Source organism: Salvelinus alpinus, chromosome 1 (genome assembly GCF_045679555.1).
Source record: "Salvelinus alpinus chromosome 1, SLU_Salpinus.1, whole genome shotgun sequence".
Lineage (NCBI taxonomy): Eukaryota > Metazoa > Chordata > Actinopteri > Salmoniformes > Salmonidae > Salvelinus > Salvelinus alpinus.
In genome coordinates, this window is record NC_092086.1 from 98,390,311 (window position 1) to 98,418,283 (window position 27,973).

At 43.4% G+C, this 27,973-nt stretch overlaps 1 protein-coding gene across 6 annotated transcripts; it reads left to right on the forward strand.

Moving 5' to 3' along the window:
- LOC139536114 (E3 ubiquitin-protein ligase RNF34-like) lies at positions 1 to 26,927 on the forward strand. 6 transcript variants are annotated; one of them, XM_071336318.1, is made up of 10 exons: positions 4 to 137; positions 339 to 374; positions 7,421 to 7,497; positions 17,186 to 17,404; positions 18,349 to 18,834; positions 22,939 to 23,004; positions 23,755 to 23,956; positions 24,185 to 24,220; positions 26,043 to 26,084; positions 26,382 to 26,927. In XM_071336318.1, the coding sequence occupies exons 4-10, from the start codon at positions 17,201 to 17,203 to the stop codon at positions 26,564 to 26,566; spliced, it is 1,221 nt and encodes a 406-aa protein (XP_071192419.1). In that variant the 5' UTR covers positions 4 to 137; positions 339 to 374; positions 7,421 to 7,497; positions 17,186 to 17,200; the 3' UTR covers positions 26,567 to 26,927. The 6 variants fall into 6 exon arrangements, with proteins under 6 accessions (XP_071192436.1, XP_071192446.1, XP_071192419.1 ...); XM_071336326.1 differs by lacking the exon at positions 7,421 to 7,497 and having other exon boundaries at positions 17,156 to 17,404; XM_071336299.1 differs by lacking the exon at positions 7,421 to 7,497.
- The last annotated feature ends 1,046 nt before the right edge of the window (positions 26,928 to 27,973 follow it).

Below are 27,973 nucleotides of genomic sequence, written 5' to 3' on the forward strand. Positions count from 1 at the left end.
ATTACGTTATGCCTATTCTACAAGTACACAGGGAGCTTCTGAAAAGGAAGACGTAATGGTATGATTCCTTGTGTCCTTGCAATGGTCATCATTCTAATATTATACGACAAATTCCACAACCGGGAGTCAGAATGAAGGTATGGTAGGCCTACTGCAATGTCAATATATCTATGTTGTGATATTTTGCACAGCCGGCTTGCATTCGATCTATATTACAACTTTTAAATCCGGTGCGTCGACAAATAGTAACAAAATGTCAATTTGGCATCCAATCAAACCTATTAATTGTTATACAATTACAATACATTAATTTTGTTGTTGGTCTGTTTGCTTTAAAGGGTTGCAAACTCTGATTTTACGGATACATGTATAAGGTGAGTGACAGTAGTGTTTTGCCGGTTGGAATATTTTCTCCAGGGTTGAAATATTTATATTGCGTTCTATTTACAATGGCATGGATACATTAAATGATGATAGTCACGAGCTCTTTCTGGCCCTCAGTCTGACACTAGTTTGCATCTCCCTCGCAGTGAACTATACCACAGTGCAATGTCCATTCATTTCCCCCATCGTTAATCTGCCTTAATGAGATCAGTATACTGCAGTCAACGAGTGATGGAATATTTTGAGATGTCTGGTCTATTGATAATACCCCGTCCCTAGTATTTGGACTCACTAATCACTGACCAGGAGTGCTAGAACAGGCAAGAACAACAACCATGGTGGAGGGGATGGTGATGATGTTGAAGAGGGGAATGAGGATGGATGATTATGATAAATAACCCCCTAGCATTGTTTCAGTGTGAGTATCTGAAGTATGGAAAGTTGTTTACCTAATTTTAATTAACAAAGCCTAACCCCTTAAATCCTGTTTCTTGCAACACTGTAATAATGAGTATCAGTGTAGAATAGTGTTTAGAGTAGGCGATAGATAAGATCTTCTAAATTGAGCAATTATTTCCACTGGCAATGTTTGGCTCCGATCCAGCATATCAATGTTATGTTGTGCAGCAGGCAGTAGTCTTTCAAATTGCTATAGTATCACAAGGTGCCATGCAACGTCAACATATCACTTTAATAATGTTTACATATTTTGCATTAGTCATCTCATATGTATATACTGTATTCTATTGTATCTTAGTCTATGGCGCTCTGACATTGCTCGTCCATATATTTATATATTCTTAATTCCATTCCTTTACTTAGATTTGTGTGTATTGGGTATATGTTGTGAAAATTGTTAGATATTACTGTACTGTCGGAGCTAGAAACACAAGCATTTTGCTACACCCGCAATAACATCTAGTAAACACGTGTACGTGACGAATAACATTTGGTTTGATATCAGACATTTGTGAATACATAAAGTGCATTCGGAAAGTATTCAGAAACCCTTCACTTTTTTCACATTTTGTTATGTAACAACCTTATTCTAAAATTGATTGACAAAATATTCCTAACCAATCTACCCAACACACCCCACCCATAATGACAAAGAAAAAATGGTTTTGCAAATTTCTTACAAATAAAAAACAGAAATACCATATTTACATAAGTATTCAGACCCTTTGCTATGATACTCGAAATTGAGCTCAGGTGCATCCTATTTCCATTGATCATCCTTGAGATGTTTCTACAACTTGATTGGAATCCACCTGTGGTGAATTCAATTGATTGGACATGACTTGGCAAGGCACACCCATGTTTATAGAAGGTCCCACAGTTGACAGTGCATGTCAGAGCAAAATAAACAAGCCATGAGGTCGAAGGAATTGTCCATAGAGCTCTGAGACAGGATTGTGTCGAAGCACAGATCTGGGGAAGGGTACCAAAACATTTCTACAACATTGAATGTCCCCAAGAACACAGTGGCCTCCATCATTCTTAAATGGAAGAAGTTTGGAACCACCAAGACTTCCTAGAGCTGGCCGTCCAGCCAAACTGAGAAATCGGGGGAGAAGGGCCTTGGTCAGGGAGGTGACCAAGAATCCAATGGTCACTCTGACAGAGCTCCAGAGTTCCTGTGTGGAGACGGGAGAACCTTCCAGAAGGACAACCATCTCTGCAGCACTCCATCAATCAGGCCTTTATGGTAGAGTGGCCCGATGGAAGCCACTCCTCACTAAAAGGCACATGACAGCTGGCATGGAGTTTGCCAAAAAGCACCTAAAGGACTCTCAAACCATGAGAAACAAGATTGTCTGGTGAAACCAAGACTGAACACTTTGGCCTGAATGCCAAGCATCATGTCTGGAGGACACCTGGCACCTACAGTGAAGCATGGTGGTGGCAGCATCATGCTGTGGGGATTTCTTTCAGTGGCAGGGACTGGGAGACTCGTCAGGATCAAGGGAAAGATGAACGGAGCAAAATATAGAGAGATCCTTGTTTAAAACCTGCTTCAGAGCGCTCAGGGCCTGAGACTGGGGCAAAGGTTCACCTTCCAACAGGACAACGACCCTAAGCACACAGCCAAGACAGCGCAGGAGTGGCTTTGGGACAAGTCTCTGAATGTCCTTGAGTGGCCCAGCCAGAGCCCGGACTTGAAGCCGATTGAACATCTCTGGAGAGACCTGAAAATAGCTGTGCAGCGACGCTCCTCATCCAACCTGACAGAGTTTGAGAGGATCTGCAGAGAAGAATGGGAGAAACTCCCCAAATACAGGTGTGCCAAGCTTGTAGCATCATAGACAAAAAGACTTGAGGCTGTAATCGCTGCCAACGGTGCTTCAAAGTGCTGAGTAAAGGGTCTGAATACTTATGTAAATGTGATATTTTCTTTTTTTATACATTTCTTAATCTGTTTTTGCTTTGTCATTATTTGGTATTGTGTGTAGATTGAGGGGGGAAACAATTTCATCAATTTTAGAATAAGGCTGTAACGTAACACAATGTGGAAAAAGGGGTCTGAATACTTTCTGAAGACACTGTAAGTTGGCTATGATGGTTCAGAGGTCGATCATAAACATGTTTGTAACATCTACAGTGGGGAGAACAAGTATTTGATACACTGCCGATTTTGCAGGTTTTCCTACTTACAAAGCATGTAGAGGTCTGTAATTTTTATCATAGGTACACTTCAACTATGAGAGACGGAATCTAAAACAAAAATCCAGAAAATCACATTGTATGATTTTTAAGTAATTAATTTGCATTTTATTGCATGACATAAGTATTTGATACATCAGAAAAGCAGAACTTAATATTTGGTACAGAAACCTTTGTTTGCAATTACAGAGATCATACGTTTCCTGTAGTTCTTGACTAGGTTTGCACACACTGCAGCAGGGATTTTGGCCCACTCCTCCCTACAGATCTTCTCCAGATCCTTCAGGTTTCGGGGCTGTCGCTGGGCAATACGGACTTTCAGCTCCCTCCAAAGATTTTCTATTGGGTTCAGGTCTGGAGACTGGCTAGGCCACTCCAGGACCTTGAGATGCTTCTTACGGAGCCACTCCTTAGTTGCCATGGCTGTGTGCTTCGTGTCGTTGTCATGCTGGAAGACCCAGCCACGACCCATCTTCAATGCTCTTACTGAGGGAAGGAGGTTGTTGGCCAAGATCTCGCGATACATGGCCCCATCCATCCTCCCCTCAATACGGTGCAGTCGTCCTGTCCCCTTTGCAGAAAAGCATCCCCAAAGAATGATGTTTCCACCTCCATGCTTCACGGTTGGGATGGTGTTCTTGGGGTTGTACTCATACTTCTTCTTCCTCCAAACACGGCGAGTGGAGTTTAGACCAAAAAGCTCTATTTTTGTCTCATCAGACCACATGACCTTCTCCCATTCCTCCTCTGGATCATCCAGATGGTCATTGGCAAACTTCAGACAGGCCTGGACATGCACTGGCTTAAGCAGGGGGACCTTGCGTGCGCTGCAGGATTTTAATCCATGACGGCGTAGTGTGTTACTAATGGTTTTCTTTGAGACTGTGGTCCCAGCTCTCTTCAGGTCATTGACCAGGTCCTGCCGTGTAGTTCTGGGCTGATCCCTCACCTTCCTCATGATCATTGATGCCCCACGAGGTGAAATCTTGCATGGAGCCCCAGACCGAGGGTGATTGACCGTCATCTTGAACTTCTTCCATTTTCTAATAATTGCGCCAACAGTTGTTTCCTTCTCACCAAGCTGCTTGCCTATTGTCCTGTAGCCCATCCCAGCCTTGTGCAGGTCTACAATTTTATCCCTGATGTCCTTACACAGCTCTCTGGTCTTGGCCATTGTGGAGAGGTTGGAATCTGTTTGATTGAGTGTGTGGACAGGTGTCTTTTATACAGGTAACGAGTTCAAACAGGTGCAGTTAATACAGGTAATGAGTGGAGAACAGGAGGGCTTCTTAAAGAAAAACTAACAGGTCTGTGAGAGCCGGAATTCTTACTGGTTGGTAGGTGATCAAATACTTATGTCATGCAATAAAATGCAAATTAATTATTTAAAAATCATACAATGTGATTTTCTGGATTTTTGTTTTAGATTCCGTCTCTCACAGTTGAAGTGTACCTATGATAAAAATTACAGACCTCTACATGCTTTGTAAGTAGGAAAACCTGCAAAATCGGCAGTGTATCAAATACTTGTTCTCCCCACTGTATATCTTCAAGTACTCAATCTTTTCCTTCATCTGCTTCCCTAGTATTTGAATAGTGATGTATTGTGGGGGGCCTAAATCAGTTTGTTGTCTCAGTGCAGGTGAAAGTTCATCTGGTCTTCTGTCTGATCATGACAAAGCATCATCTGCCCCAGAGAGATGGCTGTGGCGTTGTATTGACTAATCTGGTTTATTTTGAAAAGCAGCTTTTCAGCTCGTGAGAAATGAAGGATGATGGCTGTAATATGTTTAGAACGACACATGAACCGTTTTTGTCAGTTGTACCATATGTTTTTCATCTAATTCATTGATACTGCATTGTCATAAGGATCCTGTTATTCGACATGACTTCTCTTGAGTTCCACTGAATTGTCAGTCATGGGGACTGTTGCTCATTGGGGCATATTGTTTTGTTGTGCAAGAGAATTTGAGAGAATTTGCACAAGAGAATTCAGGATAGGTTGACTGGCATGACCCTGTTCTGAATTCCAAAATGGATTTGGAACTCTGATATTAGGAGCTATGGTCTGTTGGAGTTAAATGTGATAGAAAGGTAGCAGTTTCCGTGGCGGTCGTTATTAAATATGGTTGTCATATTTTAATATCAGGATTATCTCCTGAGCAGACACATCGTTTTGGTTTTATTGCCTGCAACCCAAAATCGCTCTTTTTTTATTAGTTGGAGCTATCCTCTTCTACCCCAAAGGTAAGGCTTTAAAGGTACAAATGTATGATGCACAGGACATTTGCCATCATTTCTAAGCGCCATCATTTCTAAGCTCCATCAGTTATCATTGTCATGTTTGAATGCAGTCTTTTGAACAGCACATATTCATACATTGTGATTTGCTGTGCCTTCCCTGACAAAAGCAGCAAGAGATTGATTGAATCAACTCGATTTTTCTGTCAGTTTTACTTCCTGATCTCAATGGAGATGAAGTCTAGTGCAGGCTGCCAGCTGACTGCATGCTTCACTATGCGAATGGCAACCTGAAGCTACTGAAGCAATACTCTCCAGTGAGGAAACGATGGGGTGGAGAAGAGGGAGGGAAGAGAGGATCACCAAACTAAATTGATCATCAAATCATTGAAGTGTAGAATTTACTGTGAAATGCTTACTTACAACCTTTTCCCAACAACGCAGAGTTAAAAAGTAAGACAAATTTGCTAAATAAAAAAAGGAAATAGTAACACAATTAAAATAACATTAGCGAGGCTATATAAAAGGAGTACCCGTACCGAGTCAATGTGCAGGGGTATGAGAGTTGAGGTATTGATGTAATATGTAAATGTCATGTAGGTAGGGGTCAAAGTGACTAGGCTATCAGGATAGATAATAAACCGAGTAGCAGCAGTGTATACGAAGAGTCTGAAAGTGTGTGTGTGTGTGGGTGGGTAACCATTTGATTAACTGTTCAGCAGTCTTTTGGCTTGGGGGTAGAAGCTGTCGTGGAGACTTTGGTCCCAGACTTGGCGCTCCGGTACCGCTTGCCAAATGGTAGCAGAGAGAACAGTCTTTGACGGGTGGCTGGAGTCTTTGACAAGTTTTCCTCTGACATCGCCTGGTATAGAGGTCCTGGGTGGCAGAGAGCTCGGCCCCAGTGATGTACTGGGCTGTATGCACTACCCTCTGTTGCGCCTTATGGTCGGATGCCAAGCAGTTTCCATACCAAGCGGTGATGCAGCCAGTTAAGATGCTCTCAATGGTGCAGCTGTATAACTTTTAGAGGATCTAAGGGCCCATGTCAAAAAAAATTATTATCCCGAGGGGGAAGTGGTGTTGTCATGCCCTCTTGACGACTATGTTGGTGCGTTTGGACCATGATAGGTCCTTAGTGATGTGGAAACCGAGGAACTTGAAGCTCTAGACCGGATCCACTACAGCTCCGACGATGTGAATTGTGGCGTGCTTGGCCCTCCGTTTACTGTAGTCCACGATCAGCTCTTTTGTCTTGCTGACGTTGTAGGAAAGGTTGTTGTGGTGCCAGGTCTCTGACCTCTTTCCAATAGGCAGTCTCAATGTTGTCATGATCAGGCCTACCACCATTGCATCGTCTGCTAACTTAATGATGGGATTGGAGTCGTGGCTGGAAGAGTGAAGGCTAGGGACACTGGGATAGGGTCTGTTGTTTTGGTGGGGTGGCAGGTAGGCTAGCGGTTGAAAGCCTACTTAAATCATTGACAGGTGGCACAATTGACTTATGGCATTAATATGTCTTAAAAAATATATATATGATTTTGAAAATATAGTTGTTAAATAATTGGCATACAGTGAGGAACCAGGAAATCTGGTCACAATGCGGACACAGTAGATGGATATGAAACTCATTTTAATACCATGTGTAGACATTGTACAAGATGGCGCCAGAGAACAAGGCTGACGTTTTACGTATTCCTAACCAGTTGGGTTATTTTTGTTTGTTTATTTGCGTTGTTTGTAATTAATTTTTTTACTTATTTTGTACATAACGTTGCTGCTGCCGTCTGTTATGATCGAAAATAAATAACTTCTGGACATCAGAACTGCGATTACTCACCACACACTGGCAGAATAGTTTTTTTCCTTTAACAAATCCGACGAGCCTGACGTGAATGATATACTGCTTTCCCGGGAACAGGCCCAGATCCCTGTAATTTGCGTGAAGAGAAGGCGTAGAAAAAGGGTCCAGAGGGTGGGCAGCCTTCTGAGAATTCGTAGGCAATCGAATTAACCCCCACTTCCTTCCATTCAAATAGAAAACGTGAAAACTTTGGAAAATAAAATTGATGACCAAGCGGAAGATTAAACTACCAACAGCACATTCAAAACTGTAATATCTTATGCTTCACAGAGTCGTGGCTGAACAGCGGAATTATCAACATCTACACTGTATCGGCAGGATAGAACAGCGGCGTCTGGTGAGACAAGGTGCGGCGGACTATGTATTTTTGTAAATAACAGCTGGTGCACGATATCTAGGGAAGTCTTGAGGTTTTGCTCACCTGAGGTAGAGTATCTCATGATAACAGTGGTGGGCCGTCAGGGCCAGCAAGGCCTTCTCTGCTGGCCTAAACATCATCAGAATATACATTTAAAAAATATATATTTTCCCACAAATACAGTGGGGAGAACAAGTATTTGATACACTGCCGATTTTGCAGGTTTTCCTACTTACAAAGCATGTAGAGGTCTGTAATTTTTTATCATAGGTACACTTCAACTGTGAGAGACGGAATCTAAAACAAAAATCCAGAAAATCACATTGTATGATTTTTAAATAATTAATTTGCATTTTATTGCATGACATAAGTATTTGATCACCTACCAACCAGTAAGAATTCCGGCTCTCACAGACCTGTTAGTTTTTCTTTAAGAAGCCCTCCTGTTCTCCACTCATTACCTGTATTAACTGCACCTGTTTGAACTCGTTACCTGTATAAAAGACACCTGTCCACACACAATCAAACAGATTCCAACCTCTCCACAATGGCCAAGACCAGAGAGCTGTGTAAGGACATCAGGGATAAAATTGTAGACCTGCACAAGGCTGGGATGGGCTACAGGACAATAGGCAAGCAGCTTGGTGAGAAGGAAACAACTGTTGGCGCAATTATTAGAAAATGGAAGAAGTTCAAGATGACGGTCAATCACCCTCGGTCTGGGGCTCCATGCAAGATTGCACCTCGTGGGGCATCAATGATCATGAGGAAGGTGAGGGATCAGCCCAGAACTACACGGCAGGACCTGGTCAATGACCTGAAGAGAGCTGGGACCACAGTCTCAAAGAAAACCATTAGTAACACACTACGCCGTCATGGATTAAAATCCTGCAGCGCACGCAAGGTCCCCCTGCTTAAGCCAGTGCATGTCCAGGCCTGTCTGAAGTTTGCCAATGACCATCTGGATGATCCAGAGGAGGAATGGGAGAAGGTCATGTGGTCTGATGAGACAAAAATAGAGCTTTTTGGTCTAACTCCACTCGCCGTGTTTGGAGGAAGAAGAAGTATGAGTACAACCCCAAGAACACCATCCCAACCGTGAAGCATGGAGGTGGAAACATCATTCTTTGGTGATGCTTTTCTGCAAAGGGGACAGGACGACTGCACCGTATTGAGGGGAGGATGGATGGGGCCATGTATCGCGAGATCTTGGCCAACAACCTCCTTCCCTCAGTAAGAGCATTGAAGATGGGTCGTGGCTGGGTCTTCCAGCATGACAACGACACGAAGCACACAGCCATGGCAACTAAGGAGTGGCTCCGTAAGAAGCATCTCAAGGTCCTGGAGTGGCCTAGCCAGTCTCCAGACCTGAACCCAATAGAAAATCTTTGGAGGGAGCTGAAAGTCCGTATTGCCCAGCGACAGCCCCGAAACCTGAAGGATCTGGAGAAGATCTGTAGGGAGGAGTGGGCCAAAATCCCTGCTGCAGTGTGTGCAAACCTAGTCAAGAACTACAGGAAACGTATGATCTCTGTAATTGCAAACAAAGGTTTCTGTACCAAATATTAAGTTCTGCTTTTCTGATGTATCAAATACTTATGTCATGCAATAAAATGCAAATTAATTACTTAAAAATCATACAATGTGATTTTCTGGATTTTTGTTTTAGATTCCGTCTCTCATAGTTGAAGTGTACCTATGATATAAATTACAGACCTCTACATGCTTTGTAAGTAGGAAAACCTGCAAAATCGGCAGTGTATCAAATACTTGTTCTCCCCACTGTATGTATTAAATTATTCCCCAGAGTAAGAGTTATACTCTTCATTTCATAGCTTTCCTCTTGGTTGCACTGCTTCCAGCCCCAGGTTGAGATTTGGAGGGCTGGTCTTTATGTTAGATCTTTTATCCAATCATATTCAGCCATCATGTGTTGCCAGGGGTCTAAAATCTGCCCTCAGGCCTTCAGAATCAACAGTGCGGGCGCTTGTAGCTTAAAGTGAATGCAAATGAAAATGTAGTGTCAACCAATCAGCTTTAGAGTTGGCTATTGTATGCCTGCTGGCTGGCTCCAGTGTTACACAGGCGCCAGCTAGCAGGTGTAGTGCGTGCACGTCTTTTGATTGGATTACCAATATTGAGAGGAAGGTCCTATGGGCAGGTCTATGCAGAACCTCAAAACTAGGAAACTGAATTTGATAAACAAATTAATTTGTGTACTACTAAGCTGTTTTTTCAACCCACAATGGCGGAAGGAGGAGAAGATATCGATTTGGTCGAGGATATAATTATAACGCCATTCTCGAGACAAACTTTTCAAGAAAAGAGAGGTCGCCCGACGCAGACGCTACAAAGCCTGTCACAGGCGGGAAAGGGGTTCGTTCGCCACTTTCAAAGTTCCAACTACGAGCGCTATCAATGGCTCACAGGCTCCGAGAAGCACTGCAAACTGTACTGCTGGGAATGCCTATTATTTGCAAGTGATCGATTTGGTGTTTGGAGCCACACTGGCTTTGCAAACTTGAGTTGTCTAACCAAGGCAGCAACGAGACACCAAAGTACGGCTGGGCACTTACAAGCAATGGTGCTTTTGAAAACTTTTGGGGACACCCGAGTGGATCTATAGCTCAACGAACAAGCGCGCAGGGCAACGGAGCTGCACAATGAAAAGGTGAAGAAAAATAGGGAAATATTGAAAAGACTCATTGATTGTGTCATGTTTTTGGGTAAACACTGTTTACCCAAAAATGTCAATTTTTGTCAATTTCAAGGTGACGCAACGCCTGGTTATACTGCGTTTCTGTCTAAATGTATAGTGTCTAGAGCCATGGCATCATAATGATGGTAATAAGAGGTGGATTAATTCGAGTGGGACTGTGTAGGACCTCACTGAAGGCCCAGGCCCCAGGCCCACGGCACGCCACTGCATGATAAGCTGTAGACCATACTATCTACCGAGAGAGTATTCATCTGTATTTTTTATAGCTGTCTACATACTACTACAGACTGATGCTGGCACTAAGACCGCACTGAATGAGCTGTAAGCAAACAGGAAAACGCTCACCCAGAGGTGGCGCTCCTACTAGCTGGGGACTTTAATGCAGGGAAACTTAAATCCGTCTTACCAAATTTCTATCAGCATGTTAAATGTGCAACCAGAGGGAAAAAACTAACTCTGGACCACTTATACTCCACACACAGAGACACATACAAAGCTCCCCCTCCATTTGGCAAATCTGACCACAATTCTATCCTCCTGATTCCTGCTTACAAGCAAATATTTAAGCAGGAAGCACCAGTGACTAGATCAATAAAAAAGTGGTCAGATGAAGCAGATGCTAAGCTATAGGACTGTTTTGCTAGCACAGACTGGAAAATGTTCCTGGGATTCCTCTGATGGCATTAAGGAGTACACCACATCAGTCATTGGCTTCATCAATAAGTGCATCAATGACGTCGTCCCCACAGTGACCGTACATACATACAGTGGGGAGAACAAGTATTTGATACACTGTCAATTTTGCAGGTTTTCCTACTTACAAAGCATGTAGAGGTCTGTACTTTTTATCATAGGTACACTTCAACTGTGAGAGATGGAATCTAAAACAAAAATCCAGAAAATCACATTGTATGATTTTTAAGTAATTAATTTGCATTTTATTGCATGACATAAGTATTTGATCACCTACCAACCAGTAAGAATTCCGGCTCTCACAGACCTGTTAGTTTTTCTTTGAGAAGCCCTCCTGTTCTCCACTCATTACCTGTATTAACTCCACCTGTTTGAACTCGTTACCTGTATAAAAGACACCTGTCCACACACTCAATCAAACAGACTCCAACCTCTCCACAATGGCCAAGACCAGAGAGCTGTGTAAGGACATCAGGGATAAAATTGTAGACCTGCACAAGGCTGGGATGGGCTACAGGACAATAGAAAAACAGCTTGGTGAGAAGGCAACAACTGTTGGCGCAATTATTAGAAAATGGAAGACGTTCAAGATGACGGTCAATCACCCTCGGTCTGGGGCTCCATGCAAGATCTCACCTCGTGGGGCATCAATGATCATGAAGAAGGTGAGGGATCAGCCCAGAACTACACGGCAGGACCTGGTCAATGACCTGAAGAGAGCTGGGACCACAATCTCAAAGAAAACCATTAGTAACACACCACGCCGTCATGGATTAAAATCCTGCAGTGCACGCAAGGTCCCCCTGCTCAAGCCAGTGCATGTCCAGGCCCGTCTGAAGTTTGCCAATGACCATCTGGATGATCCAGAGGAGGAATGGGAGAAGGTCATGTGGTCTGATGAGACAAAAATAGAGCTTTTTGGTCTAAACTCCACTCGCCGTGTTTGGAGGAAGAAGAAGGATGAGTACAACCCCAAGAACACCATCCCAACCGTGAAGCATGGAGGTGGAAACATCATTCTTTGGGGATGCTTTTCTGCAAAGGGGACAGGACGACTGCACTGTATTGAGGGAAGGATGGATTTGGCCATGTATCGCGAGATCTTGGCCAACAACCTCCTTCCCTCAGTAAGAGCATTGAAGATGGGTCGTGGCTGGGTCTTCCAGCATGACAACGACCCGAAACACACAGCCAGGGCAACTAAGGAGTGGCTCCGTAAGAAGCATTTCAAGGTCCTGGAGTGGCCTAGACAGTCTCCAGACCTGAACCCAATAGAAAATCTTTGGAGGGAGCTGAAAGTCCGTATTGCCCAGCGACAGCCCCGAAACCTGAAGGATCTGGAGAAGGTCTGTATGGAGGAGTGGGCCAAAATCCCTGCTGCAGTGTGTGCAAACCTGGTCAAGAACTACAGGAAACGTATGAACTCTGTAATTGCAAACAAAGGTTTCTGTACCAAATATTAAGTTCTGCTTTTCTGATGTATCAAATACTTATGTCATGCAATAAAATGCAAATTAAATACTTAAAAATTATACAATGTGATTTTCTGGATTTTTGTTTTAGATTCTGTCTCTCACAGTTGAAGTGTACCTATGATAAAAATGACAGACCTCTACATGCTTTGTAAGTAGGAAAACCTGCAAAATCGGCGGTGTATCAAATACTTGTTCTCCCCACTGTACATACCCCAACCAGAAGCCATGGATTACAGGCAACATCTGCACTGAGCTAAAGGCTAGAGCTGCTGCTTTCAAGGAGCGGGAATCTAACCCGGAAGCTTAAGAAATCCCGCTATGCCCTCCAACGAACCATCAAACAGGCAAAGCATCAATACAGGACTAAGATCGAATCGTACTACACCGGCTCTGACGCTTGTCGGATGTGGCAGGGCTTGCAAACCATTACAGACTACCAAGGGAAGAACAGCCGAGCGCTCCCCAGACGAGCTAAACTACTTCTATGCTCGCTTCGAGGCAAATAACACTGAAAAATGCATGAGAGCACCAGCTGTTCTGGAAGACTGTGTGATCACGCTGTCCGCCGCCGATGTGAGTAAGACCTTTAAACAGGTCAACATTCACAAGGCCGCAGGGCCAGACGGATTACCAGGACGTGCTTTGAAAGGCTGGTCATGGCTCACATCAACACCATTATCCCAGAAACCCTAGACCCACTCTTTAATTACTTGTTACTTTTGTTTCTTATTCATATTTGTTTTTAACTGCATTGTTGGTTAGGGGCTCGTAAATAAGCATTTCACTGTAACCTGTTGTATTCGACGCATGTGACTAATACAATTTTTATTTGATATTTCTGAAAATCTGGGCACAATTAGAATGTGGACAAGATCAGGACAAGGAACGCATGTTAGCACCTGATATAAACAAGGCTTTACACTGTCATATATTCTGCCAAAAAGAATAATAGAAGTCAATGGTCAAAAAAAACGTTTTAAAAAAGCACAGCGCTCCTCAGCAGGTCCAGCGCATCAGCAGATTGACTGTTTGCGTCACTGTCAAAAAGTCTGATATGACAAGTGCAAGTTAGGGGCCCTAAACCCCTTAAAACTGCCCACAACCAGGTATGCTATAGTAATATTTAATCTTCATGTAGATTAGATATTAATAAGCTCAAAGAAGTGTATATATTTGTAACAAAGTAGTGCATTTTACTGTAATTCTTTGCAGTTATCTATTGTATGTTTTGTCAGTCCCTCCCTGCAGAGCTTCCTAGGTGCTAATTGAGGTGACAGGGGAAAGCTCTTCCTTTGGCGCTGTGCCAGATATGAGTGATTTCATGGCCATACCACTGTGCCTCCTCCTGCTAAATCTAGGGTGTAGTAATGGCCCACTGAGTAACTGGCCAAAGATAGGGTGATTATCTAAGTCACAGTGGATCTTTTACCACTCTTTCTGTGTGCCTGGTTTATGCACCATTGCATGCTTGGTCGGATGTATGAGTAGGCACTCATCTATTTCCATTGCCTGCAATGTATTGAGAAAAACTCAACCCTGTGACACTCATCTTTTCCCATTGACTACATTGTATTGAGAAAAACATCAGCTACTTTGACATTTGACCTTCATTCAAAAACGTGCCAGGATGACATTTTCATATATCATGTTGTTTCACAACCTACTTATTGCTGTACTGTACTGTATTTCTAGGAAGTCCATCTCAGTGCAGTCAGTTCCACATATAGCACTTAGCTCCTGGATTATATAACTGCAGACTGGCTAAGCAGGCAGGCGAAGAGAGGTGAGATCATAGAGCAGGGCTGTGTGTTGTGGCAGGTCATGGCTGAGTAGAACTGTATTTGTGGACAGCAGCGGCCTCATCTTGTAAAATATAGCATACGCTCACTGTATTCTCTACTGAGCTCAGACATAGCCACATACTGTATGCTCATGTCAGCTATTGATTCCCCAGACCCTGTAACAGAAGACATTTTCTCTCCCTGCCCTCCTCTTCCTCCTCCTCTCCTCCCCCACCAGTATGCTCCAAGGAGCTGTGCCAGGGATCATGCCATCTTGGGTCTCAGGCCTTGGAGTAGACAGTTGCAGTCAGTAAACATTGATCAGGCAAATATGTCACATCCATTGTATGGTCTTTTGGACCACATTAATATCACTAAGTGCACCTACTCTACTAGGTCATAAGGCTGTCATCTGTTAAATTACCCCACTGCTCACACAGTAAAGATACAAGTCTTAACATAGAGAGGATGTTTTCAATGAGAGCCATAGCATACTCTCATCGGGGGATTTATGTCTGTAGCATTGTGTGTGACCGGGAATTCATTATATAAGGGACAGAAACTTAGTGGCAATGTGCAGTTGCTACATCCATTTTTGGACTTGTGATAATGTACACATTGATTCTTGAAAAATATAACTGATAAATGCCTGATGAGCTTAGTTCAACTGTCATACCCCATCAGAATGCAAAATATAAGCTGGTTTTAACAAAGTAAATGTAAGCAGGGTTATTCAACTCTTACGCTGTGAGGTCTGGAGCCTGCTAGTTTTCTGTTCTACCTGATAATTAATTGCATACACCTGGTGTCCCAGGTCTAAATCAGTCCCCGATTAGAGGGGAACAATGAAAAACTGCAGTTGAATTGGCTTCGAGGTCCAGAGTTGAGTTTGAGGGCTATAAAGCCTCAAAACATGGTTACAACTATAATTTTGATATCATGGATGGGTCAGGCCTTGCATCTGTAGCCCTGTCTATAAATTTGAGAGTGGTTACATTACTCCAGCCCCATCCCTCAGCTTTTTGCCAAAACGGGTGGGAGGCTGCTTTGTTATTGTTTCAACTGCGGATTGCACCTTTAATGATTGAACCCAACATCCCTTTTGGGGCATAGCTCATTAGGACAGGCTGTTTACGCTCTAGTGCTTGACCATTTTCAACCACAAACAGACCCAAAGAACTCTCATAATAATGTATTTGCAGCAGGCACGTTCACAGATAGGGGTCTACCTTTGCCCTCCCACTCCCAACTGCCCTTTGGGTGGTGGAATATATATTTTTGTATGCGGTTTGCATTACAACTGTGCTGGTTTATTGTCTCGTTAGTGTGAATGTGTTTCACCTGTGCTGGCCCAGGTGCTATTTAAGATTGGCTGGCCGAGGGCTCCAGTTGTCTTGAAAGAGGTGGAGGGTTAACACCTTTGACTCTCCCCATTTGATTTCTAAATCATAATCATTTTTCTGATCTTCCCAGTTTTGCGCCACTTTTTGGTTTCTTCCATGTTTTTAAATTTGGTGGGTGTCTTTTAGGTCCTAGTTGTTGCTAGCCAGCTTTCAGTGGACACCCCCATGAGTGTTTTTCAGAACCCCTCTTAAAACTCCACCTTTCATTTTGGTTGTTGACTGGTTTTGTTTGTTGCCCTTTTGTTTGAGTGAACATTTTTGGTTTTCTTGCTAGGAAATGTAACAAAAACCAAGGAAAGAGAATGCAAGGAAAAAGTGGCACAAAACTTAAACCAGAAGATCAGATAAAGGATTTTGTCTAGAAAGCAAATGGGGGGGGTCAACTTAAGGCATTAACCTTCCACATCTCTCAAGACAACAGAAGCAATGGGCCAGCTGCTCTTAAATAGCACCTGGCCCAGCACAGGTGAAACACCTTCCCACTAATGAGATGACAAACCAGCGCAGGTGTAACACATACTGACTAACGAGGTAACACCAATCAGGGCGCGCCCCACACGCTAACATCCAATCTCTAAATAAAAATGGAAAAAACAAAGCCTATAACAGTAGCAGCAACACATGTAGTCTATTAGACTCTAGCTAACTACCATATACTAAAAATATCCACTAGCCAGCCAGTCATATATGAGTTAGAAGTTTATCAATATTATATTAAGAAGTTATTATTTTAGAGCATTGAAAATAAATCACAACCAGTGAAGATATATATTTAAATTGTATTTATTTTTTAAATTATTTTTTAAATTCACCTTTTATTTAACCAGGTAAGCAAGTTGAGAACAAGTTCTCATTTACAACTGCGACTTGGCCAAGATAAAGCAAAGCAGTGCGACACAAACAACACAGAGTTACACATGGAATAAACAAGCATACATATAGAGCTAGCTAAATAGCAGATGGGTGCCCTTTTTTCATTTTGAGCACCTGCACCCTGTGCACGGCCCTGGTTTACAGTCCACATTCACTGTCTTTTTTGTGTCTTTCACTCTGTTCCATTTGGAGTTCCTTCCTTAAGTTCCTTCCTCTGAAGAGCTATAGGCTGTATAGCATCCACCTCTGCACCTCCACACTGTTCACAGGACCCTGTTCTGAATATGCCAGCTGCCATCAGGCACTGCTACACATTTTTTTATGTGCGAACACCCCAGAGACTGTATTATAATACTTCAATGCGTTTTGTAGAGGAACTCAGGAGCTACAAAGGTAGTTCATCAGAGGGGGGAGGTGGTTGAGCATCTGAAGCTCACAATGAGGCATTGTGGGATTCAGGGACAAATTACGAATGATGTGAGAAGTCTGAGATACTATTCCCTTAGCGATGCGACCTACAACAAAAGTTGTACTTTTCTCTAGTCTAGTGTTGGAGGTGAAATTGGGGCACTGTATTGATTGCGTTGAAGGCTACTATGACTTCAGTACTGCCAAAGGCATATTGTTTATGAACCTACTGGGATGGATAATAGGACTCCAAACTATGCATTCAAACTTGGAGACATTAATTTAAAAAGAACAGACGTGCATGCTTTGTGTGTTTGTTTCATAGGCGGGGGCATCGTCCATGTGGGCGTCATGCTGTGGGCTGCTGAACGAGGTGATGGGCACAGGGACGGTGCGCGGGCAGCAGCCAGGGTTTGGGCCCGGGACGGGGCCCTTCCGCTTTGCCCCCAGCGCCGGCTACTCCACATATCCCCCCACCAGCTCAGGGAGTGCAGGTCAGCTCTGCAAGGCCTGTGGACTGGCCTTCTCTGTCTTCAGGCGCAAGGTAGGTGGTGATGAGGATGATGACAATAGTGTGTAAAAAGATGAGGAAGAACACTGTGCCCCTTATAAACTAATAAAACTAACGTCCATATGAAATACTCAATCATACTGGTCACACCAGGGCATCAGCTGAGACTACAGACAGGTAAATGGCAGAGCGTATCTAGGCTTTGACTGACAGTGTAGCATGCTGGGACAGCGATAGAAGCCCCTGGAGGCTTCAGCGTTCTTGCACTTCCAGGCTCAGACTGCTCTATCAGCCCGCTCACACCTGCTGCCATGCCGATGGCAGGTTCAATCCTGGAATATATTCTACTCGTGTGTGTGTGGGGTGGGGGGGTGTTCTCAGCTCGATATCTGTGTCAAGAAAGGAGAGGTTCAGGGGGACTAACACAGATGATTGATAAATGGATCTGTCAGAGTGTGAATGTCCTCTTTCTGGTCCACAGCTCATTTGCAATGCACAGTAATGATATGGAAATTATTTCTGGCCATATCCCACTTTTTCTGTCTCCGTTCAGACTGCCTGTCAGTCGATTAATCTGAGTTTCCTCAGTAAACCGAGATAAGTTTGTAAATGTCAGGAATAGCTAGAGAATATTCCATATAGTATTATTTAGCTTGTCTGTGCCAAATGGGGTAAACTCATCCTCTTTCCTAGGACATATTGACATCATAGGGAATGAGTCCTTGTATTGGAAAGCTGTTGTCTGGTAGATTTGGCAGATCCCTCTCATTAGTTGTAATTAAGAGTTCTAAAACCAGGATAGTTAATTGACTCCATGATGCCAATAATTAATTAAATCTATTAATGAATTGATCAGGAGGAATGGACATGACTGGCTGATGGGATCGCCTCTCTTCTAAATGTGTGTGGTGAGTCTCTATCGCTGTATCTCTCTCTGTCTCTCTCTCTCTTTGTCATTCTCTCTCTCTTTCTCTCAGCACATATGCTCGGACTGTAAGAAAAGTTTCTGCGCCCTGTGCTCGGTGCTGCAAGAGAGCCTCCGCTGCTGCACCACCTGCCACCTCCTGCGCGGAACGGCCTTCCAGAGACCACAGCTCATGGCCCTGCGTGTTAAGGACCTACGCCAGTACCTGCTGCTGCGCAACATCCCTACAGACACCTGCAGGGAGAAGGAAGACCTGGTGGACCTGGTGCTCTGCCACCAGGAAGCTGGAGAAAACACCTTGACACAAGGAGGTGTAGAGGAAGATGAGGAGGAGGAGGAAGAAGAAGATGAGGAGGATGCAGACACAGACAGCCTGCACTCGCTCCCTCACTCCCTCCACGCCTCGCCCCCCTCAGCCGCACACCGCTCCGCTTCGGAGCAGTCGTCTCTCTCCACCTCGGAGCAGTCGTCTCTCTCCGCCTCTCAAGGAGACTCTCCTCTCAGCCGGAGTGATAGCTCCGGCACCGCTCAGAGCCAGGTATGACTACACAAACACATAACACACACATGCATGCACACACACACTCACAAACACAACCTAGTCCCATTCCCCATACAGTTGCCCCCCTTCGTTTACCATCTTCCCTGCTCTTTTGACATATGTCCTCCTTGTATCAAAGCTAATTAATGTGAAGCTTGATAAGCACATGGCATGGATGTGGGGAACATATTTGTCAGTGTGAAGTAGAGTTGTCACAGCTAAGCATAACAATCAACAACGAGCAATTGCTACTCTAGATCTCTAGTGCTGGGATGTAAATGGTTTATGATTGTCCACAGCCCTGCTGAAATTAACCCCTTTGATAACCATTTAGGCTAAATATAGGAGCATAAAAAGCTTACAAGCATTCTAGTAATTGCAGTATAGTTTATTGCAGTCAAGCCCTGTCCTTTGCAGCCAGTTTGATACAGTCTGGTGCTTTGTGTTTGACATGAATGAAGGGGTTCAATCACACAGATCATCTGCTACATTCATATTTCATACTGCACAATTTCAGTTGTGATCTGACATCCACGTGACTGACAGCTGCTCTTACAGTGCAGCCCTGGGAGCTGCAGCCAGTCATCAACAACGCTCAGGCTGGCTTCTGATTCCTCTCAACGGCACAGCTGTAATTGAAAAGAGAGAGCGAAACACAACAATACTGCTCACATCTCTGTCCGTGGGATCATTTTGGCCTAAACATCAAAATCATCCACTCCTATTGTAATCCATAAAGGATCAAATGAGTGGGGCTCTAGGCTGGTTGTGGGCATAGCTGGTGTCTGGTGGTAGTGCAGTTGTGGTGTTGTCAGTTGTTAGAGCTGGGCTAGGGAGGCTAGCACACCACAAACAGGCCTGCTGATGCATTATTAACACAGGTGCATGCTTGCAGCCTGCGGCTGATTGGTCCAGTGGAATACGTAGGGAGCATGTGTGTGCACATACACCCAGGAACATCAGCCTCCCCGACCCCCTATATAGACCCAGCCCCCATCCCTCATCGTGATGTCACACCGGAAGAATGGGTTAGCCCTGCACCATTAGCTAATTGCTTTTTGTGCGGTGGTCCGGTGGAGACAGAGAGGAGGGGAGGAGTAGGCTCTTCATGATCGTTGCTGTTTTATGTTCTCTCTTCATTGCACATAAATGGCTGAGTTAATGCAAGGCAATACGCCACAAGGTAAACATTCTCATCAGATTCATCCCGCCAAGACCATTAGATTCTGGTTGCAGGCAAACTCCAAATATACAGTGGGGCAAAAAAGTATTTAGTCAGCCACCAATTGTGCAAGTTCTCCCACTTAAAAAGATGAGAGAGGCCTGTAATTGTCATCATAGGTACACTTCAACTATGACAGACAAAATGAGAAAAGAAAATCCAGAAAATCACATTGTAGGATTTTTAATGAATTTATTTGCAAATTATGGTGGAAAATAAGTATTTGGTCAATAACAAAAGTTTATCTCAATACTTTGTTATATACCCTTTGTTGGCAATGAAAGAGGTCAAACGTTTTCTGTAAGTCTTCACAAGGTTTTCACACACTGTTGCTGGTATTTTGGCCCATTCCTCCATGCAGATCTCCTCTAGAGCAGTGATGTTTTGGGGCTGTTGCTGGGCAACACGGACTTTCAACTCCCTCCAAAGATTTTCTATGGGGTTGAGATCTGGAGACTGGCTAGGCCACTCCAGGACCTTGAAATGCTTCTTACGAAGCCACTCCTTCGTTGCCCGGGCGGTGTGTTTGGGATCATTGTCATGCTCAAAGACCCAGCCACGTTTCATCTTCAATGCCCTTGCTGATGGAAGGAGGTTTTCATTCAAAATCTCACGATACATGGCCCCATTCATTCTTTCCTTTACACGGATCAGTCGTTCTGGTCCCTTTGCAGAAAAACAGCCCCAAAGCATGATGTTTCCACCCCCATGCTTCACAGTAGGTATGGTGTTCTTTGGATGCAACTCAGCATTCTTTGTCCTCCAAACACGACAAGTTGAGTTTTTACCAAAAAGTTATATTTTGGTTTCATCTGACCATATGATATTCTCCCAATCTTCTTCTGGATCATCCAAATGCTCTCTAGCAAACTTCAGACGGGCCTGGACATGTACTGGCTTAAGCAGGGGGACACGTCTGGCACTGCAGGATTTGAGTCCCTGGCGGCGTAGTGTGTTACTGATGGTAGGCTTTGTTACTTTGGTCCCAGCTCTCTGCAGGTCATTCACTAGGTCCCCCCGTGTGGTTCTGGGATTTTTGCTCACCGTTCTTGTGATCATTTTGACCCCACGGGGTGAGATCTTGCGTGGAGCCCCAGATCGAGGGAGATTATCAGTGGTCTTATATGTCTTCCATTTCCTAATAATTGCTCCCACAGTTGATTTCTTCAAACCAAGCTGCTTACCTATTGCAGATTCAGTCTTCCCAGCCTGGTGCAGGTCTACAATTTTGTTTCTGGTGTCCTTTGACAGCTCTTTGGTCTTGGCCATAGTGGAGTTTGGAGTGTGACTGTTTGAGGTTGTGGACAGGTGTCTTTTATACTGATAACAAGTTCAAACAGGTGCCATTAATACAGGTAACGAGTGGGAGGACAGAGGAGCCTCTTAAAGAAGAAGTTACAGGTCTGTAAGAGCCAGAAATCTTGCTTGTTTGTGGGTGACCAAATACTTATTTTCCACCATAATTTGCAAATAAATTCATTAAAAATCCTACAATGTGATTTTCTGGATTTTCTTTTCTTTATTTTGTCTATCATAGTTGAGGTGTACCTATGATGAAAATTACAGGCCTCTCTCATCTTTTTAAGTGGGAGAACTTGCACAATTGGTGGCTGACTAAATACTTTTTCCCCCCACTGTAGTTAACATATTCAAAGGGAATAATTAACCAATCTGTTAAGATTAGGAGAAGCAAATGGTGCTGAATACTAAATGTAACATGGTACCTTGAGAGCAGTGGTTCCCAAACTTTTTATAGTCCCGTACCCCTTCAAACATTCAACCTCCAGCTGCGTACCCCCTCTATCACCAGGGTCAGCGCACTCTCAAATGTTTTTTGCCATCATTGTAAGCCTGCCACACACACTATACGATACATTTATTAAACATTTTTTATTTATTTAACTAGGCAAGTCAGTTAAGAACAAATTCTTATTTTCAATGACGGCCTAGGAACAGTGAGTTAACTGCCTGTTCAGGGGCAGAACGACAGATTTGTACCTTGTCAGCTCGGGGATTTGAACTTGCAACCTTTCGGTTACTAGTCCAACGCTCTAACCACTAGGCTACCCTGCCGCCCCAAACATAAGAATGAGTGTGAGTTTCTGTCACAACCCAGCTCGTGGGAAGTGACAAAGAGCTCAGGACCAGGGCACAAATAATAATATAATAATAAATAATTTTTCCATCTTACATATAAAACATTATTTGTTCATCGAAAGTTGTTTGTGAATAACTCCAAATTAATGTAGTTCTCATCATATTTGCGCCTCTTCGATGGTCCAACGTCCCAGTTTGTTGTTCAGTGCTTTCCCGGGTAAGATGGCAGTAGCTCTTAGGCTGCATCAGATTCAAAACAGTCAGTGTCCATGCTAGCTGGGCTAACAACAAATGTAGAATTACTGATGCTAGCATTGGATGTGCTCGTGGAAGCAGAACAACTTGTGTTGTCGACACGTGCAGGTGTAGTACTGCTGGTAGTAGCAGTGTGTCTCTATGGGCCTTACTAAATGTACTTTTTGAAAATGTGAAGATAATTTTTTTCCCCGACCCCCGGCGGCATTGCACGTACTCCTGGAGGATGCGCCTACATGCCTCATTTCCTTATCAGACATTTGAAGAGAGACATCAGATATGAATTTGATTTATGATTAGTACAGCAAACTGTACTATTTTGATTTCCCTCTGATGGATGTTTAGTATGAATAAAATACCTGTCTCGTGATCACAGCACCTCTGGTGGTGTTTTATAGAAGTTCTGATTTGTGGGAGAAAGGGTGAGGAGCATCAGACAACACAAGTATTTCAAAACTGTCATATCTGCTCCAGTACTGTTTCTTAAACTGCTGTTGATCCTCTTTTGTGTTGTGTTGTGTTTCCAGGAACATGGGGGAGCTCCGAGCATCCCACTCCTTCACCTGGAACCTGCCAGTGAACCTATCATAGAGGTGAGACGACCAGCGCTTTACCTCGAGCTGCCTCTGTCCTTTCAGTCTCCACCTCATGTATTTAACTGAAGAGAAATCACTGACCCACTCTTGTGAGAGCATTCCCTTTTTTTTTATTTTTTTTTTATTTCACCTTTATTTAACCAGGTAGGCTAGTTGAGAACAAGTTCTCATTTGCAACTGCGACCTGGCCAAGATAAAGCATAGCAGTGTGAACAGACAACACAGAGTTACACATGGAGTAAACAATAAACAAGTCAATAACATGGTAGAAAAAAAAGAGAATCTATATACAATGTGTGCAAAAGGCATGAGGTAGGCAATAAATCAAATAATTACAATTTAGCAGATTAACACTGGAGTGATAAATCATCAGATGATCATGTGCAAGAAGAGATACTGGTGTGCAAAAGAGCAGAAAAGTAAATAAATAAAAGCAGTATGGGGGGTGAGGTAGGTAAATTGGGTGGGTAGTTTACAGATGGACTATGTACAGCTGCAGCGATCGGTTAGCTGCTCGGATAGCAGATTTTTAAAGTTGTTGAGGGAGATAAAAGTCTCCAACTTCAGAGATTTTTGCAATTCGTTCCAGTCGCAGGCAGCAGAGAACTGGAAGGAAAGGCGTCCAAATGAGGTTTTGGCTTGGTCAGTTGTATTGCCTCAATGACCATGGTGTGACCAAACATAGTCATAATTGAACTCTTTGTATTGAACATGTTTTCTGAAGTGCCTCCTCTTTTCTCTTTGTAGGTCAGTCCAGTGATACAGAGGAGGATACGGGCCTCTCTATCTGACCTGGACAACGAAGGGGACATTGAGAGCCTGTCTGTCCGGCAGCTCAAAGAGATTCTGGCCCGTAACTTTGTCAACTACTCTGGCTGCTGTGAGAAGTGGGAGCTGATAGAGCGGGTGCATCGGCTCTACAGGGAGAACGAACAGAACAGGAAGTCCAGTAAGCACCACGTTGAATCATTTTAGTCCCCCTATACCAACCAACCTAATCTTAACTACAACACTACTGATCCTTTTGATAACGACCTTCATAGATCATCAATCTCCAGTTCAAACCTAGTTTGAACAATAGAGAAACTGTCTAAGTTAAAACATCTTTCTTTGATTTGGTATTATTCACAGGTCCAGATACACAGTATTAAAGATGTATTTCTGTATTTTCTTCCAGTGGAAAATGTCAGCAACATCAACAGCATGTCTGCAGGTGAGGGCATTCAATACTGTTTTGTTGGGTTGTATTGTATATTACATGATGCACATACAGTTGAAGTTGGAAGTTTACATACACTTAGGTTGGGGTCATTAAAACTCGTTTTTCAACCACTCCACAAATTTCTTGTTGACAAACTATAGTTTTGGCAAGTCTGTTAGGGCATCTACTTTGTGCATGACACAAGTAATTTTTCCAACAATTGTTTACAGACAGATTATTTCACTTATAATTCACTGTATCACAATTCCAGTGGGTCAGAAATTTACATACACTAATTTGACTGTGCCTTTAAACAGCTTGGAAAATTCCAGAAAATTATGTCATGGCTTTAGAAGCTTCTGATAGGCTAATTGACATCATTTGAGTCAATTGGAGGTGCACCTGTTGATGTATTTCAAGGCCTACCTTCAAACTCAGCGCCTCTTTGCTTGACATCATGAGAAAATCAAAAGAAATCAGCCAAGACCTCAGAAAAAAAGTCTGGTTAATCCTTGGGAGCAATTTCCAAACGCCGGAAGATAACACGTTCATCTGTATAAAAAATAGTACGCAAGTATAAACACCATACCGCTCATACCGCTCAGGAAAGAGACGCGTTCTGTCTCCTAGAGATGAACGTACTTTGGTGCGAAAAGTGCAAATCAATCCTAGAACAACAGCAAAGGACCTTGTGAAGATGCTGGAGGAAACAGGTACAAAAGTATCTATATCCACAGTAAAACGAGTCATATATCGACATAACCTGAAAGGCCGCTCAGCAAGGAAGAAGCCACTGCTCCAAAACCGCCATAAAAAAGCCAGACTACGGTTTGCAACTGCACATGGGGACAAAGATCGTAGTTTTTGGAGAAATGTCCTCTGGTCTGATGACACAAAAATAGGACTGTTTGGCCATAATGACCATCGTTATGTTTGGAGGAAAAAGGGGGAGGCTTGCAAGCTGAAGAACAACTTCCCAAACGTGAAGCACGGGGGTGGCAGCATCATGTTGTGGGGGTGCTTTGCTGCAGGAGGGACTGAAAATTATGTGGATATATTGAAGCAACATCTCAAGATATCAGTCAGGAAGTTAAAGCTTGGCCTCAAATGTGTCTTCCAAATGGACAATGACCCCAAGTATACTTCCACAGTTGTGGCAAAATGGCTTAAGGACAACAAAGTCAAGGTATTGGAGTGGCCATCGCAAAGTCCTGACCTCAATCCTATAGAAAATTTGTGGGCAGAACTGAAAAAGCGTGTGGGAGCAAGGAGGCCTACAAACCTGACTCAGTTACACCAGCTCTGTCAGGAGGAATGGGACAAAATTCACCCAACTTATTGTGGGAAGCTTGAGGAAGGCTACCCGAAACGTTTGACCAAAGTTAAACAATTTAAAGGCAAAGCTACCAAATACTAATTAAGTGTATGTAAACTTCTGACCCACTGGGAATGTGATGAAAGAAATAAAAGCTGAAATAAATAATTCTCTACTATTATTCTGACGTTTCACATTCTAAAATAAAGTGGTGATCCTAACTGACCTAAGACAGGGAATTTTTAATAGGATTAAATGTCAGGAATTGTGAAAAACTAAGTTTAAATGTATTTGGCTAAGGTGTATGTAATCTTCTGACTTCAACTGTATATTTGAGTTGTGTACAGGAAATGACTATGTACAGGAAATGACTGTGTAATGGAATTGTGTATAGGAAATGACTGTGTACAGGAATTGTTTTAATACTATGTGAGAAGGAAGAATTGGAGTAAGAGGTTGTGTCCTATTAGAATCACTAATGGTTGTTTTGTTACTGCTCCTTTCCTTCTGTAAATAAAGTGGTGTCATATCCTCCGCCTATCTGCAATGGTGAGGTGGAAGGTAGGCATGTCTAACTCCACCACTATCCCACCTGCAAAACCATCACTGTCTTGAAATACATCTCTCCATATTGATGCATGCTGAAGTCTAATTTCCCATTCAATCCCAACCATAACCCCTCCTGAGTAATACGCTATGTGCTGTTCTGAGAGACCACCTCATCCTGCTGTTTAACTGGCTATTTGGGCACTACGTCATCATGTACAGTATGTGAATGACCCAAGAGAAGACATCCATCCTCAGGCTGCTAGCTCCGTGGAGTAATACTATTTTCCCATGTGTTGTTTTTCTCCACAGACAGTGTAAAGGCTCAGCTGGCCTCTGATGACCACCTATGTCGCATCTGCATGGACGCTGTGATCGACTGTGTGCTGCTAGAGTGCGGTCACATGGTCACCTGTACCAAATGTGGGATGAGGATGAGCGAGTGCCCCATCTGCAGGCAGTACGTGGTGCGGGCCGTGCACGTCTTCAAGTCTTAACTCTGCCTTGAGCGTGCATGTCAGCCAAGGACATTGAAGCTGTGACGTAGTGTGTGCATATGCTTGAAAACCTGAGGGAGTGTGAATGGTTTTGCAAGTTTCCAAGGACTTAATGCTGCAGCAGATGTGCACATCCTCCAGTCCAAATGACATGCAGAGCAGACAGCTTCACACAGCCTGACTTTTACTACAGCTACTAGAACTACAAGAGCCCCACAGGAAACTGCTCTGTCGTGTCTGGACCTCCTTCTGTCTTTAGTGTGATACACACTGAATTGTTTCACAAATAACTCTACAATATCTTATTTTACAGTGCTTCATTTCAATTAGTTTTTTACTTTTAATAAACCATGAAGCGGAATTGGTCCCATCAGAGCCGGTATACCGAACGGGGACACAGGGCTTGTGCCCCGAGGCCCAGACCTTCCTCAACCAAATTTGTATTATTACATTTTTTAGGGTTGTGGGTCAGTGGGCCCCCCAGATAGCAAATAGTGTAAAATTACAGGAAATGAGCTTTTTAAGACGGCAACATATTCTCTTTGCCTCATGATAAAATGTGTAGAAGGAGGGGGGAGTGCCTTGAGGTCGGTGCCCCAGGGTTCCAAATGCAGTAGTCTGGCCCTGGGTCCCATGGATACTTGAATTGGATATGTTTCATGGTGAGTAGGTATGAGGTGATCAAGGTGGAGATCATTATGATATCCCAGGGTTAGAGTCAATATGGTTTACACACTCACACCACACCAGGCTATACTATACGTATCTCCTTCAATGTTCTTTAGTATGTGCAATATAAAAAAATTGACTTCTACATCTGTCTATGAAACTAGTCTGAGAAACTCAACCAGGCTGCATGTCTCTGTGCTGTTCCATTCTACACACACACAGGGGAGGGTGTTTTAGGTGCCAAACTTCATTACTGATGTCTGATTGCTGTTTCTATGCCAAGTGTCACTCCTCACTTCAGACCATGCATTGTAGATTTGAGCAGCATCCAACCCAATCAATATGTAAACCATCAAGCTCAGTGATTGGTTGGATTGTAGGGAAGCTCTTGAGCCACATGCTATGGGTTATAGGGGGCTTCAGTTCAAGGCTGTCCAACCCATGTTCTCCTTGCATGTGTTTAATCAGTCACAAGTGATATCACATTATGATGATCTTGTTTGGTTTAGAGAAGGCTCCGGTCTACTGTGGTAACATACCATATGCTGTGGCTGGGTCATCCCATGCTTTACGTTCCTATGCTCTTCGTCGGTGTATCTTTTATTAAAGTCTGGCATGACTGACAATGTGTCTCTGCTACTTAGCTTAATTAAGCAATATCATTCCATTACTTTTCCTAGGTGTGTTGTCCATTGGCTCAGTGTTCACCTCTTGAAGGTGACAGGTGCTAATTCCTCT

What these genes read in the sequence shown, in the direction of transcription:
- LOC139536114 (XM_071336299.1), top strand. An exon ending in CGAACAGAACAGGAAGTCCA is followed by an intron (nt 23,957 to 24,184) that starts GTAAGCACCACG and finishes ATTTTCTTCCAG; the next exon opens with TGGAAAATGTCAGCAACATC. An exon ending in CATCAACAGCATGTCTGCAG is followed by an intron (nt 24,221 to 26,042) that starts GTGAGGGCATTC and finishes CTGTAAATAAAG; the next exon opens with TGGTGTCATATCCTCCGCCT.